A 13744-nucleotide genomic window follows, 5' to 3' on the forward strand; every position below is an offset into this window, starting at 1 on the left:
AGGCATCCGAAGTCATCTGCGGCGTCCCCCAAGGATCATCTCTGATCCCCACCCTCTTCAACGTCTACATGAGCCCCCTCGCGGCCATCGTACGCAAACACAACCTCAGCATAATCTCCTACGCCGACGACACCCAGCTGATCCTCTCCCTGACCAACGACCCCGCCGCCGCCAGAGCCAACCTGCACGAAGGGATGAAAGAGGTAGCCGAGTGGATGACGACCAGCCGCCTGAAACTGAACTCGGACAAGACGGAGGTCCTCATCCTGGGCTCCTCACCCTCCGCCTGGGACGACTCCTGGTGGCCTCCCGCCCTGGGCACCGCACCCAAACCGACAGACCATGCACGAAACCTGGGCTTCATCCTGGACTCCTCCCTCTCCATGACCAGGCAAGCCAACAACGTCTCCTCGGCGTGCTTCAACATCCTACGCATGCTACGGAAGATCTTCTGGTGGATCCCCACCGAGACCAGGAAGACCGTCACCCAGGCCCTCGTCACCAGCCGACTGGACTACGGCAACGCCCTCTACGCCGGTACCACCGCCAAGCTCCAGAAGAGACTCCAGCGGATCCAGAACGCCTCAGCCAGACTCATCCTCGACATCCCACGAACCAGCCACATCTCCGGACATCTGAGAGACCTTCACTGGCTCCCCGTCAACAAAAGAATCACCTTCCGCCTCCTCACCCACGCACACAAAGCCCTACACGACCAAGGCCCGAGCTACCTCAACAGCCGAGTCAACTTCTACGCTCCCAAACGCCACCTCCGATCAGCCAACCACGCCCTCGCCGCCGTCCCCCGCATCCGAAGAGCGACTACAGGAGGAAGGTCCTTCTCCTACCTGGCCGCCAAGACCTGGAACTCCCTCCCTCCCGACCTGCGCCTGACCCAAGACCACCTCTCCTTCAGGAAGAAGCTGAAGACCTGGCTGTTCGAGCAGTAGCGGCACCCCTCCCCCCCCCCCAGCGCCTTGAGACCCTACGGGTATGTAGCGCGCTTTATAAGTGTCACTGATTGATTGATTGATTGATTGATGGCTACTTCTCATAGCACCAACTCCCATCATTACCATTTGGCATAATATTGAGACCCGGTTGAAATTTAAATGAAGCTGCTTGAGTCATGTAATTTCTAGAGTTTCATGCTACACTTGTTATAAAAATTCCAGTGCCACCTCACATAACTATGTGGCATTTGTGGCAAAAGTTTATCGCAAATTCATGGGACTAATACAAAATGTCCAGAACATGAGAGCCTTTTCCTTATGCCACTTATGTTTTTTCGTGCTATGTTTTTACTGCAAAATTGCAAAGCATTTGTGTAATTTTATATGATTTCGCATAATTTTCCTGAACTTTTGCATAATTAAACAAAAACAGACTAAGCAAATAGTTTACACGCTATCATTTTACACGTTTTTTTTATTTATTTTTTTATTTACATTTTTGTAATACCAAACATACAAAAAATGCTGGAGGTCTGTTGCTCCACATCACCCCATGATGTATCGTTGTGCAATTAACATGGTATAACTTTACAAGCTTATTATCCAGTTTGCCTTGAAACTTTCCCTGTAAATCCAGCCAAAGCACGTTACACATTGTGAATGCATTATTCCCCTGATATGTACAAAAACATTTCCTGCTTACAGTGCTAGCGGCAAACTCCCTGTCATAGTGTGCTGAAGGGTTGTGCATCAGGCGTGTTTGGGTGATCCGGTTCTGCCTGTTGTCATGTGCGGGCCCACTCCAGAAAGGGGCCCCATATGTCACGCGGCCGGGATACTGAGGGCGTCGGCTTCCAGAAGGTTGATAACTGTTCCTGACTAAATGTTACATCATAAATCCAATTGTTCACAGTCGGGGACCCTCTCCTCCCCCAATGTATAGCAACTCTACGCTTGGCCAGTAATAACAAAAGAGCGTGTAATTTCCGGAGTCCCTGTGATGTCTCCTTTACATATCCCAATAAGCCCAACTGGGGGTCTGCGTCATTTGCCGTGCCCAGTAGGTCATGTATAATTTTAAAAACGGAGGTCCAAAAGTTAGCTAGTTTGGGGCAGAGCCATGCCATGTGCGAAAATGTTGCTGGAGTGAATCCACATCTCCAGCAGCTGGCATCGTCCCTAAGTCCCATGCGGTGAAGTTGAGCAGGAGTTCCATAGAATCTATGTATACATTTGAAATGAATAAGGTGTAGCTTATAGTTCGGGGACAGTGCCGTGAGCTGATTGCAACAACATGACCATTGCTCCTCAGATAGCTCAGTGCGAAGGTCCACATTCCATGCTTGCAGGGCTTTGGTCGTTAACAAAGGGGCCGTGTTTTGCATGTTATTGTAGAGTCTGGTAATGAATCTACGAGGTGTCAACCTTAAAAACATTTTCAAGCGCTAGCAGTGTGGGGGTGGACTTGGGAATGTGTTGTGTAATGCTCTGCACATGGCTTTAAGTTTGTGATAGAAGAATTGTTCTGAAAATCGGACTGGACGTCCCTCCTCTGGCTCCAGAGGAGCTCTAAATGTCTCCCCCGGCTATAGGTCCATGAAAGTGCGCAGTCCCAATCGGAGAGCTAGTGCCCTACTTGTACCATCTCCCATGGTTGGTAACATTGGGTTGTGTGCTAGGGGGATAGATGGGGCATACAGGAGTTTAAGGTGCGCTCTGACCCATAATTTGTCCCATGCCCACCTCAATGTCTCCACCTTACCTATTTCCCCACGAAGGCTTCTACCTGACTGATATAATGCCACCAAAAGTTGGATCGGCGCTGCCACGTCCAGCTCCACAGCAGTATGCATCTGGAAGGGGGTCGGGTGCACCCAGAAGTGTAGGAATTGCGCTGAGCACAGAAGGCATACAATTGGATATCTGGGGCGCCCATCCCTTCCTGAGACAGGGGCAGTGTCAGTAGTTCCCTTGAGATACGCGCCTGTCTGCCAGCCCATATCATAGAGATCAGTAAGGAGTGAACTGAATTAAAAAAATGTTGTGTGAGCTGAATCGGTATATTGACAAACAGGTAGAGCAGTTTTGGTAGGATCACCATTTTGGCAATTGCTATTCTCCCCGCTAGGGAGAGCGGAAGATTGGCCCAGGCATCATTTTACACACTTGACAGGATGTCTGCCTTGCAGACATTGCCAAAAGGATTACCAGGCCTTCTCTGGTTCTCCCTATAGTGTATTTGCGCACATCACCCATCTGACTAGGCGAGTGCTGCCTATTTATTTTAGTTCTAACTATATTGTAATTTGCATGCCGATCTCTCACGGATCCTACTCCATTCATACGCACTATGCCCCAAGACAAGAAAAGAGCACCTCTCTGGTCACTCATCCATGAAATCAAAACACTTCTCACATAGAATGATAATAAATACATACTCTGCCAGCCCCACCTTCCCTCATGGGTTAGCATGCTACCTGTCCAAAAATGTGCTTCAGCACCCCACATGAATCACTGTAAAATACAATACAGTAGCAGTACCCTAATTCCTTATGTCAAGATCAGGCTTTTGTTGGCTCTTCACCCTGCCCAGTACCACTGTACCTGCTGCACTAATCATAGCTGCTTCCTTATGCTCCATGCTTGGACTTGGACTAGACTGCAGGGAGATTTTCACCTCCTTCATCTCTGGTGCCACTGTGGCGTAGAGTAGATTGGAGTAGAGTGTTATACAGTGGACTGTTGTACAGTGGAGTGTCCTAGAGTGGGGCGTTGTAGAGTGGAGTGGCATGCAGTGGAGTAGAGTGTTACAGAGTGGAGTGGCATAGAGTGGAGAGGCATACAGTGGTGTGGCAAAGAGTGGAATTGGGTAGAGTGGAATGGCATAGAGTGGGATAGCGTACAGTGGAGTTGTAAACAGTGGAGTGGCGTAGAGTGGCGTGTAACGTAGAGGTTTAGAGTGGAGTGGTGTAGAGTGTCATGCTGTAGAGAAGAGTGAAGTGGCATGTCGTACGTTAGAGTGGAGTGTTGCACCATAGAGTTGCGTGTCGTACAGTGTAGTGGCGTAGAGTAGACCGGAGAAGTGTCATACAGTGGACTTTTGCAGAGTGCTGTAGAATGAAGTGTCGTACAGTGTGGTCTGGAGTGGCGTAGAGTGGAATAGTGTACAGTGAGGTGGCATAGAGTGGAGTAGATTGAGTGGAGGGGTGTGTTGTAGAGTAGAGAGAAGTGGAGTAGAGTGCATTGGTGTGTCAGAGTAGAGTGGAGCTGCGTAGAGTAGAGTGGTATGTCATATTGTAGAGTGGCGTGTTATAGAGTGGCATGGCATACAGTGTAGGGGCATAAAGTGAAGTGGCATAGAGTGGAGTGGTGTAGAGTAGTGTTGTGTAGAGTGCAGGAGAGTGTCATACAGTGGACTGGCAGAGTGGAGTGACAAGGTGTAGTGCTGTAGAGTGAAGCGTTGAATAGTGTTGTAGTGTGGAGTAGAACGGAGTGCCATACGTTGGAGGAGCGTGCTGTAGAGTGGAGTGCCTACAGTGGAGTAGAGTGTCATACATTGTAGTAGAGTAAAGTGGCATAGAGTGTTGTCGAGTGGAGTGGCATATAGTGGTGTACAGTGGAGTAGTGAAGTACAATGAAGTAGAGTGCAGTAGTGTTTCATTGAGTACAGTGAAATAAAGTGGTGTGGTGTGGCCTAGCTGGAGTTGTATAGAGTGTTGTAGAGTGGAGTATAGTTTTGTATAGTGGCATAGAGTGGAGTAGAGTGGCATAGAGTGGAATAGTGTGTAGCAGTGGAGTAGAGTGTTGTATAGAGGGCAAGTGTAAAATGTCAAAGTGTAGAGAAGACTGTTGTAGAGTGATGTGTTGCAGAGTATAATAGGGTGGTGTAGCGTTTGTGAACCTAAAACCTGCATTTGAGCTAGTCCCACGAACAAAACTCTGGTCAGTTTTGGAGAGGAGGGGGGTCCCTAGTAACATATCAAAATTTATCTACTTGCTCATGGACAGTTATGCCCAGGTGTGGAGGGCTAGTCAGGGTTAACTGGCAGAATGCATCACCATGAATAAAGGGTTGCAGCAGGGATACATGCTTACTCGATTATTTTCCTTTTATTTATATGATCTAGTTGCATAGTTCTTACTAATGCATCTCCAATACATGCATTTAGCAAAGTCTCTCTGTTATTGTTTGTGAAAGATATACTGCTTGCCTCAAAAACCATCATAGGGTTCGTACTTTTAATTGAATACTTTTTGCTGACCTGCATAGAGAGTAGACTGGGGGCAAACTCCTCCAAAACAGATTATATAACCATCAATCTTCAAAAATCATACCGGGAGAATATCCATGAGTGGATTAAATCTTAAAAGGGTAAAAATGGACTTTGAGTATTTGGGACAAAGCATTAATCTGAACCTGCCTCTGTCTTAACTTCCTTGGCCCAACATTACACAACTCTTCCACCTAATTTCCAATGATTCAGCATGAAGATGTATTTCTCAAAATGTCTCTGATCACATACATTCTCTTTGGCAACCATGGAAATACTATAGTCACACACCATCTCTGTGGGGACCTGGACATCTCTATAATCACACTATCTCTGTGGGGACCTGGGCATGTTTATAATCACACACTATCTCTGTGGGGACCTCGACATCTCTAAAATTACACACTATATCTGTGGGGACCTGGGCATGTGTATAATCACACACTATAACTGTGGGGTCCTGGGCATGTGTATAATCACACACTATCTCTGTGGGGACCTGGACAGCTCTATAATCAAACACTATCTCTGTGGGGACCTGGGCATGTTTATAATCACACACTATCTCTGTGGGGACCTCGACATCACTAAAATCACACACTATATCTGTGGGGACCTGGGCATGTGTATAATCACACACTATCTCTGTGGGGACCTGGACATCTCTATAATCACACACTATCTCTGTGGGGACCTGGACAGCTCTATAATCAAACACTATCTCTGTGGGGACCTGGGCATGTTTATAATCACACACTATCTCTGTGGGGACCTCGACATCACTAAAATCACACACTATATCTGTGGGGACCTGGGCATGTGTATAATCACACACTATCTCTGTGGGGACCTGGACATCTCTATAATCACACACTATCTCTGTGGGGCCCTGGGCATGTCTATGACACCACACATTCTCTTTGGCGACCGTGGTAATACTATAGTCACACACCATCTCTGTGTGGACTTGAGCATTCCTGTAATTAAACGCAAGCTCTGTTTTGGCTTGACCATCTTCAGCTTTGCATTCTCTGTATAGGGCTTTGGAATACTGAAAAGTAGTAAAGTTAGACTTTTGGTCTAAGTTTACATTTGTGAAACTGTTAAAAGTAGAAAAGTTACATTTTTTGTCCAAGTTTACCTTTGTGAATCGGGCCCTATTTTAATGACGACTTAAAACACAATCATCTCCATGCACTAGCTCGGTGGGGACTTAAACATCGCTATAATAACACACTATCTTTATGGGGACTTAAACATCTCTATGATAACACACTATCTTTGTGGGGGCTTAAACATCACTATAAAAACATATCATCTCTGTGGGGACTTGAGCATTCCTGTAATTACACGCAAGCTCTGTTTCGACTTGAAGCACCAGGGGGTGCCATGAGGCACAGGGTCAAAGGTGATTTGCATGTAGCTGGGTCTGAACTGGGGGTGACGAAGGAAGCTAAATAATGATGATGGTTTCAACCCTGATCTGTGACTGGGGGTAAGTGACTGAAAAGTTTCAGCACTCCGTACATCATCTCCTAGTGTTTGCTCGAGTTGAACATCATCAGCTTCACATTCTCTGTATGGGGGTTTGTGAATATTGAACAGTAGTAAAGTTAGACTTTTGTTCTAAATTCACCTTTGTGAATACTGAAAACTAGTAAAGTTAGACTTTTTGTCAGTTTACCTTTGTGAATTAGGCCCTATTTAATGAGGACTTAAACACAATCACCTTCATGCACTATCTCTGTGGGGACTTAAACATCGCTATAATAGCACACTATCTATGTGGGCACTTGAACATCACTATAATACCACACCATCTCTGTGGGGACTTAAACATCTCTATGATAACACAGTATCTCTGTGGGGACTTAAACATCGCTATAATAACACACTATCTCTGTGGGGACTTGAGCATTCCTAAAATTACACCCAACCTCTGTTTGGACTTGAACATCATTAGCTTCACACTCTTTATAATGATATTCAAGCTTTGAATGTACACACTATTTCTATGGAGACTTAAACACAATGATCTTCACCCACTATCTCTGTGGGGACGTGAACATCTATTTTGACACAAATGTTAGCAGCTAATCAAGCTCTGGGTTCTACTTGACCATATTCCTTAGTTCCATATGTTAATTTCTTTATGTGTTAGTTCCCTTATCTCCTAAGATTTTAAGCACTAATATATAGGTTAAATACAGCTTTAAGGGTCTTTCTTTAAGCATGATATTATATTTTCTGGCACATTGACAGAATCTGTCTTTAATGTATACCCCTAGTATATATGCAGCAATTCCTATATGAATAGATTATAATGTTGTTTGTGTATATTGTTGATAAAATAAACATTTAGCCATGTACCTTTGACTGTATTCAATCACAAATAGTGTTACAGACTAGGTCCCCACAAGGATGGTAGCACATGTTCAAGTCCCCACAAGGATGGTGCTGTGCGCACGATTAAATAACAATATATTTGCAAATTTGAAGCAGGATCCTGTATCATGAATTTTTTCTTAACATATTTCTGTTATTAGTGTATTTTAAAAACATTGGGAAAGGTTAGTCCCCACAAGGCAGGTATTCACACATAGTCCCCACAAGGATGGTAACACGTGTATGCGTGTGTGTGTGTGTGTGTGTGTGTGTGTGTGTGTGTGTGTGTGTGTGTGTGTGTGTGTGTGTGTGTGTGTGTGTGTGTGTGTGTGTGTGTGTGTGTGTGTGTGTGTGTGTGTGTGTGTGTGTGTGTGTGTGTGTGTGTGTGTGTGTGTGTGTGTGTGTGTGTGTGTGTGTGTGTGTGTGTGTGTGTGTGTGTGTGTGCGCCTCTAAGGGTGGCACAATGAGTGCTGCGGCCCTGGGTACCTAGGGTACCATTTACCAGGGGCTCACATGTGGCCAGGGTTTGCCAATTTGTGTTTTTAGGGAAGGAACATAGGCCCTGGGCACCTGATTGGCAGGAGTCCAGGGCACACTCAAAGTACATTCAGCAAAAAGTGGGGGCATACCATGCAAGAAAGATGGCACTTTCTCAAAGTCAGCCCACTGTCCACAATGTTGTACTTCTTCGACGTGTGGAACAGGGGCGGTGGCTTTTGATATCAGCAGCATCGCACTTGGACCATCTGTCAGTAGACATGGTGGATGGAGACTTGTTTTGTGCCTTGAGCTCTCAGTGCAGGTGACGGTATGTGGACAATCACTAAGTGTGCAACAGACTCGTGAAGGCTTCTTCTCCACAATAGTCTTTGAGTGCCCTGCACAGTGCACATTATAACTCTGGGAAGGATAATAATAAATGAAGAGACCCTTGCAGGGGGAAACAAAGAGGACTGTGCCTCAGGTGAAAGGTCCCAGACCACATGCATGTCTCCTCTAAAAAGAAGTCAAAGGTGAGGCAAAATAACTGATGTTTCCAAGTGAGAGATCATGACAAAGTGAGAGGAAAGGCATGCACAGGGTAGACATGAAACAGTAATTGGGCTCTGACCACGAGGGAAATGCAAATCCTCCTTCCTCATAAGGAGAGGAAGGATCCAAACACGCCACATATGTGCACACATTCCGTCAGGAAATAGAACCGGTCATCCCATTTGCCAATACATAATGTGATAGTTCCACAGCCTCAAATACAGGTTCACAAACCATGTGTGAGTGAAAGAGTGAGTCAAATGGCTATATTCAACAACTCAAGTCTCCAGCAAAATGTACTTTTTTTTCTTTCAAAGTTAACAGTGCAAGATTGCATTAATGCGTCAACCTTTAAAAATCTAACCCAAATTCTGAACTGATACCTGTATGTACTGTACATAGGTCCATGCAGTATCCTAAACAGTTGATATTGGTGCATACTGCTGTTAAATACTTATGCATTGCTTATAACTGTCACCAGTATGACAAATATGTAGTAACCTTTCTAGAAACAAAATATTTCCTTCTAGGTTACGTGTTGCGAAAGTTGCATGTTGTTTGGTTAAGAGGGAGATACTTATATGGTTGTATCTTCCATTGAAACTGATATTGGGTACTATTGTGTTGCTGAGCAGCTTTTGTAATGACATTAGTTATGACATTGTTGAGTCATGGTCAAGTTCATTGTGGTTGGTATAGCTTACTATAACTTTGGGGGGGAATGCAAGTGGGGACGTGTTGTATTACCGAATGCAGCATCAGCGGGTGTGATTTATGGTCGAAATGGAAATAAAATGGTACCAAGAACTATGGATGGAAGTTATCATAATTAATTGTTAATAGTATGTAGCAAGGAAAAGAATAAAAATCCTGTGATAATCAGTAGAAAGGAGCAGGAGTTAAGTTTTGACCTTTTTGCAGCATATGTTGTAGTTGGATTTAGCCACTTGTTTTGCAGCAAAGGTTTTCAGCCTAAGGGCCAGATTATGACTTTGCTGGTGCAGCGCCTGGTCCACTCTGCCACCGCACCGCAAAAGCTGTGGTCAGACCGCCTGCAAGATTAGGAGTTTTCTCCTGTCTGGCGGGCTTTGTTTTTGACGTTCCCATGGCAGTGCACTGAAAATGGGCACCGCAATGGGAAAGCCAAAAACAGTTCCTACACGGCATGGACTGAAAAGTCCATGGCGTGCAGGAACTGGTTTGCATGCACACGGCACCCTCTCTGCCATGGTGTTAATGGATGAAGTACCTCCATGACACTGCTGGCGGGCAAGCATATTGCATCCTCCTGGCAACTGTGACGGGGCTGTGGTGGTCCGATTGCCCATATCGTAGTAGGGCGGCTGGGAGTACACCACCACCGCGCCCTCACAAGTCTGAGGATCCGTGGACAGCCAGACTCCCAATCGGGCACTAAGTCAATGTTGAACAAAAGTGGTAGAGTTTTAATTAAGCGAGAGTGAGGCCATTTTGAAGGAATACCTTTGAGCCGTCTTTACTATAGCATATAGTGCACAACAAGTGCCGTTTTATAGGTGGGAAGATGATATTCTGTCTATCTTGTCTGTCTGCTTTTGTTGCATGCTCAAGTGTAGTTAATTTGTCTTGGAAAAGTGGAATTTTCCCTCACATCTGGTCTTTTTCCCTCTCCAGCGGGTGCTTTTGGCAGTGATCGCAGCTTCGGTCGTTGGTTTGGCAGAGTTGTATGTGCTGGTGCGCACTATGGAAGGCGAACTCGGTGAATCATAGCCTGGGAAAGATCCCACTCTGAAAATGCATTAACATAAGGGTGGGCATGTTTTTTGCCAAGCTGGACCCTGGCCATTGTTTTGTTCTTGATTTCTGTTACAGTGATATTGCTGGGCAGCAGTCGGCAGCATTCAGCTCTATCTCCTGTCCACTTCTGATCATTGGCATTGTCTTCACCATGGATTCCCCAGTGCACTGCTGTTTTTTGCCTCTTTATACTCGTCTCACTTTCTATTTTTTCACCTATGCAGAGAGCACTTCACATGATGCTCGGAAACTGGTGGACATAGCGGACAAGTTTGGACCAAAAATTAAGCTTTGTTAAAATGCTGTATAAGATGAAATGGTGGATTAATATATTTTTTGTTAACCCCAGAATGTTTTCTCTTTTTTTTGTTTCTTGTAATTCGCATTGCTGTTTGTAATGTTATTTTAATTTTTAGTATGAGACACTTGATAGCATGTTTTTAATGTGCTAAAACGCTGATAATGATTAGACCGAGCCCACACTTTCACATGAATGCACAGTGTGTCTTAGTCTCTATATTTCAATTTCGTATCCTTGCACGGTGCCCTTCGAGTGTCCCTTACCTGTTTGTTCAATTTTCTGTCTTTTTCGCCACCAGTTCTGCTGGGAACTCTAAAAGGTAAAGCACTGCAAGCCCTTTAGGTTTTAAATTCTCACCACCTTCGGGCTACTAATCGTAGGATATGGGATTTAACCTTTGCACCATTTTGGATTCTGTCTCTGAACTTTCTATTTCTTGATAAGACCTTGAGACATGAACGACACTGAAGATGAGGCCAAAGCGATGGTTATTAATATATAGTTAGTTTTTGGCGTTTGGTCTGTCCAGATGCTGGTGATTGACCAAGGCCCGCATAGAGAGTAACTAGCAGTGACCGATTAAGCGGTGCTATATGGCAACTGATTGGACTACAAAAATCCAATGCGTTGGCGCATAACGTATGGTAAGACGTTTCATTTGAAACTGCCACATAGTATTCCAATTTCCACACTATTTTTGCACTCTAAATTTCTCAAATTATTTACTCAAATTTACATTTGCAAAAAGCATGGGGCCAAGAACAATTTGCATGGGGCATGTGATTTAAAATCTTACATAAACGCCTGAACTACCCATTTCCAAACATGATGTAGCACTCGGAACGGGGCCAAAAATGGTCTACATCAGCATGGTCATTGTTTCCAATGGAGTTCCAGGCACACAGATAACACATGCGCTATCTAACAATTGAAACCTACAACCTCCAGTTGGTGTGCTGGTAGTTCATCATCTCTCCCTTTCAGTTGAGTGTGTGTGCTCCAACATTTAAGTTGCACACAATTAGAGGGTTACTTTGAATGTAGGGATGTACTGCTTTCTAAACCAGCAAAATCAAAACTGAAATAATCTTTAAATCAGAGATGTCTAACAGAGATCGATGAGGAATGGTTCCATACAGTGAACCTAAAAGAAACTCATTCACATAGTAAAATACGATGAGGGTGATTTGTTTGGGTTTCTAGCGCCTGTACACATTCCCACAATGTTCCCACTGATCCTAGTACGTATTGCAGTCCTATTAAAGTTAGGGAGATTCACCCTTCTCCCTGAATATCTTGCGATCAAAGGTCATAAGAATACAATAGCATTAGAGCCTCAAGCAAACGCTATATTAAATATCCCATTACATGAACATACATTCAATTCAACAATTGTTCTTTTCTTGTAGTTCTTTTTTTATGTTAAATTCACATGCTGCTGGCCACTTATTTGTTTTTAGCCATAGAGCCAACACGTGTTTCGTCATGATGGGATGTGCCCCACAACTTCCTTAGGGCTGTACATTCTATGAGATCTACATAGTAAGTTCAATCCTGAGTCCCAGTTAAACAATACTCTTGAAAAGCTGTCTCAAATATCTCTTTTCCATTTTTCCGTCTCTAATCACAAGTCCATCAATTATATTATTGCAACTTATTCCTTATTACTCCAAAGTGAACCTCCCTGTGTATGACAGTGTCCCCCTTTCCGTCTGTTTCCTTGCGAGTGCGCTCTACACCTTGGCATCTAGGTTTATAGCGCACTTGCTGTTACACACACACAGGGAAACGGACAACCTCGTGATTGGAGACGGAAACACAGAAGATATATATTGGAGACAGCTTTTCAAGAGTATTGTTTATTTTATCCAGGACTGAATTAAAACTGTTTCGGAGGATTGAATTTACTATGTAGATCTCATAGAATATATGGAGCCCTGAGGAAGTTGTTGTGCATCATGAAGAAGAATGTTGCAGGCAGCCATTACAGGACATGGGGACTTAATTCCCTGTCCTGAGTTTATTTAAAAAATATAATATAAGGGGGCATGTTAAGAGAACCCCATGAGGCCAAAATAAATGTGTGTGTGTGTATATATATATGTGTATATATTATAGCTGAAATGGTGGCCAGGGCCACTGTGCAAAATTAACCACAGTGCCTAGAGGAGCAGTACATCCCCTGGAGCCCAAGTTTATACATACGGGATGGGGGTGCCCAGCCTGCTCCCTAGGCCGATTATGGCCCCCATCCATTGGTCCAGGACTATCAAAAAAGGTGGGAGGGGAGGCACAGTCCCCCTCCCTGAGCCACCAGTGGGCCCTGGGGACCCTATCCTCTGGGGCAAACACATTAGTATAGGGGAGGAGGGCATGTGGCCCCCCCTACTCAAGACTTAGTAGGCACCAGGGACCAGCTGATACTAACAGAGCCCACCCCCAGGACAAAGTAGTTTCCCTGCAGGAAAAGCAAGTGTGTGCCCAAATGGCGGTAGCTTTGAAAATGCTCCTGCCGGGTAAGTGCAGATTATTATGTTCGAGGCATATGAGCTGCAAATTACACACTTTTGCATAGATCGCCATCTGGTGTTGGGCCCGGATGTTTGCAGTTTGTTTTTCCTCTTGGAAAGTCTTTGGAAGTCACGAGGTCGGTGACTCCTCCCTTGGTTGGTATTGCGCATGGGCTTCGGCTCCATCCTCAGATTGTTTTTTTCCGCCATCGGGCACGGATGTAATACTTCGCGCTCCGGTTCCGAACATTACAGTTCGATGATCGAAGCGGAATCCTCGCTCTCCGCGGTATTGTTCAGATCCTGATCTCCTCAATCACCTTCATCTTCGACACACCTTCGATTCCAGTCATCGACAGCGGTCTTCGGGCCTATCCAGGCTCCTGTCCCGGCTGATGGAAAGAACTCCATTCAAGAATTGCCCTCGATGTGGGTCCAAATTCCCCCACACCGATGTTCATGAGGTGTGCAACCTCTGCCTCTCCCCTGAACACGAGGCTCGAGACTGTCCCGCCT

At 45.0% G+C, this 13744-nt stretch overlaps 1 protein-coding gene across 1 annotated transcript in view; it reads left to right on the top strand.

Annotated features, from left to right (window-relative positions):
* Positions 1–10768, top strand: part of VMA12 (vacuolar ATPase assembly factor VMA12) — a 109770-nt gene extending 99002 nt beyond the window's left edge. The window contains exon 6 of the mRNA XM_085649099.1: positions 10295–10768. Coding sequence (XP_085505225.1) covers positions 10295–10390 — 96 coding nt within the window. The 3' untranslated portion in view covers positions 10391–10768. The remainder of the gene's footprint in view (positions 1–10294) is intronic.
* The last annotated feature ends 2976 nt before the right edge of the window (positions 10769–13744 follow it).

Source organism: Triturus cristatus, chromosome 3_2 (assembly GCF_964204655.1).
Source record: "Triturus cristatus chromosome 3_2, aTriCri1.1, whole genome shotgun sequence".
Taxonomy (NCBI): domain Eukaryota; kingdom Metazoa; phylum Chordata; class Amphibia; order Caudata; family Salamandridae; genus Triturus; species Triturus cristatus.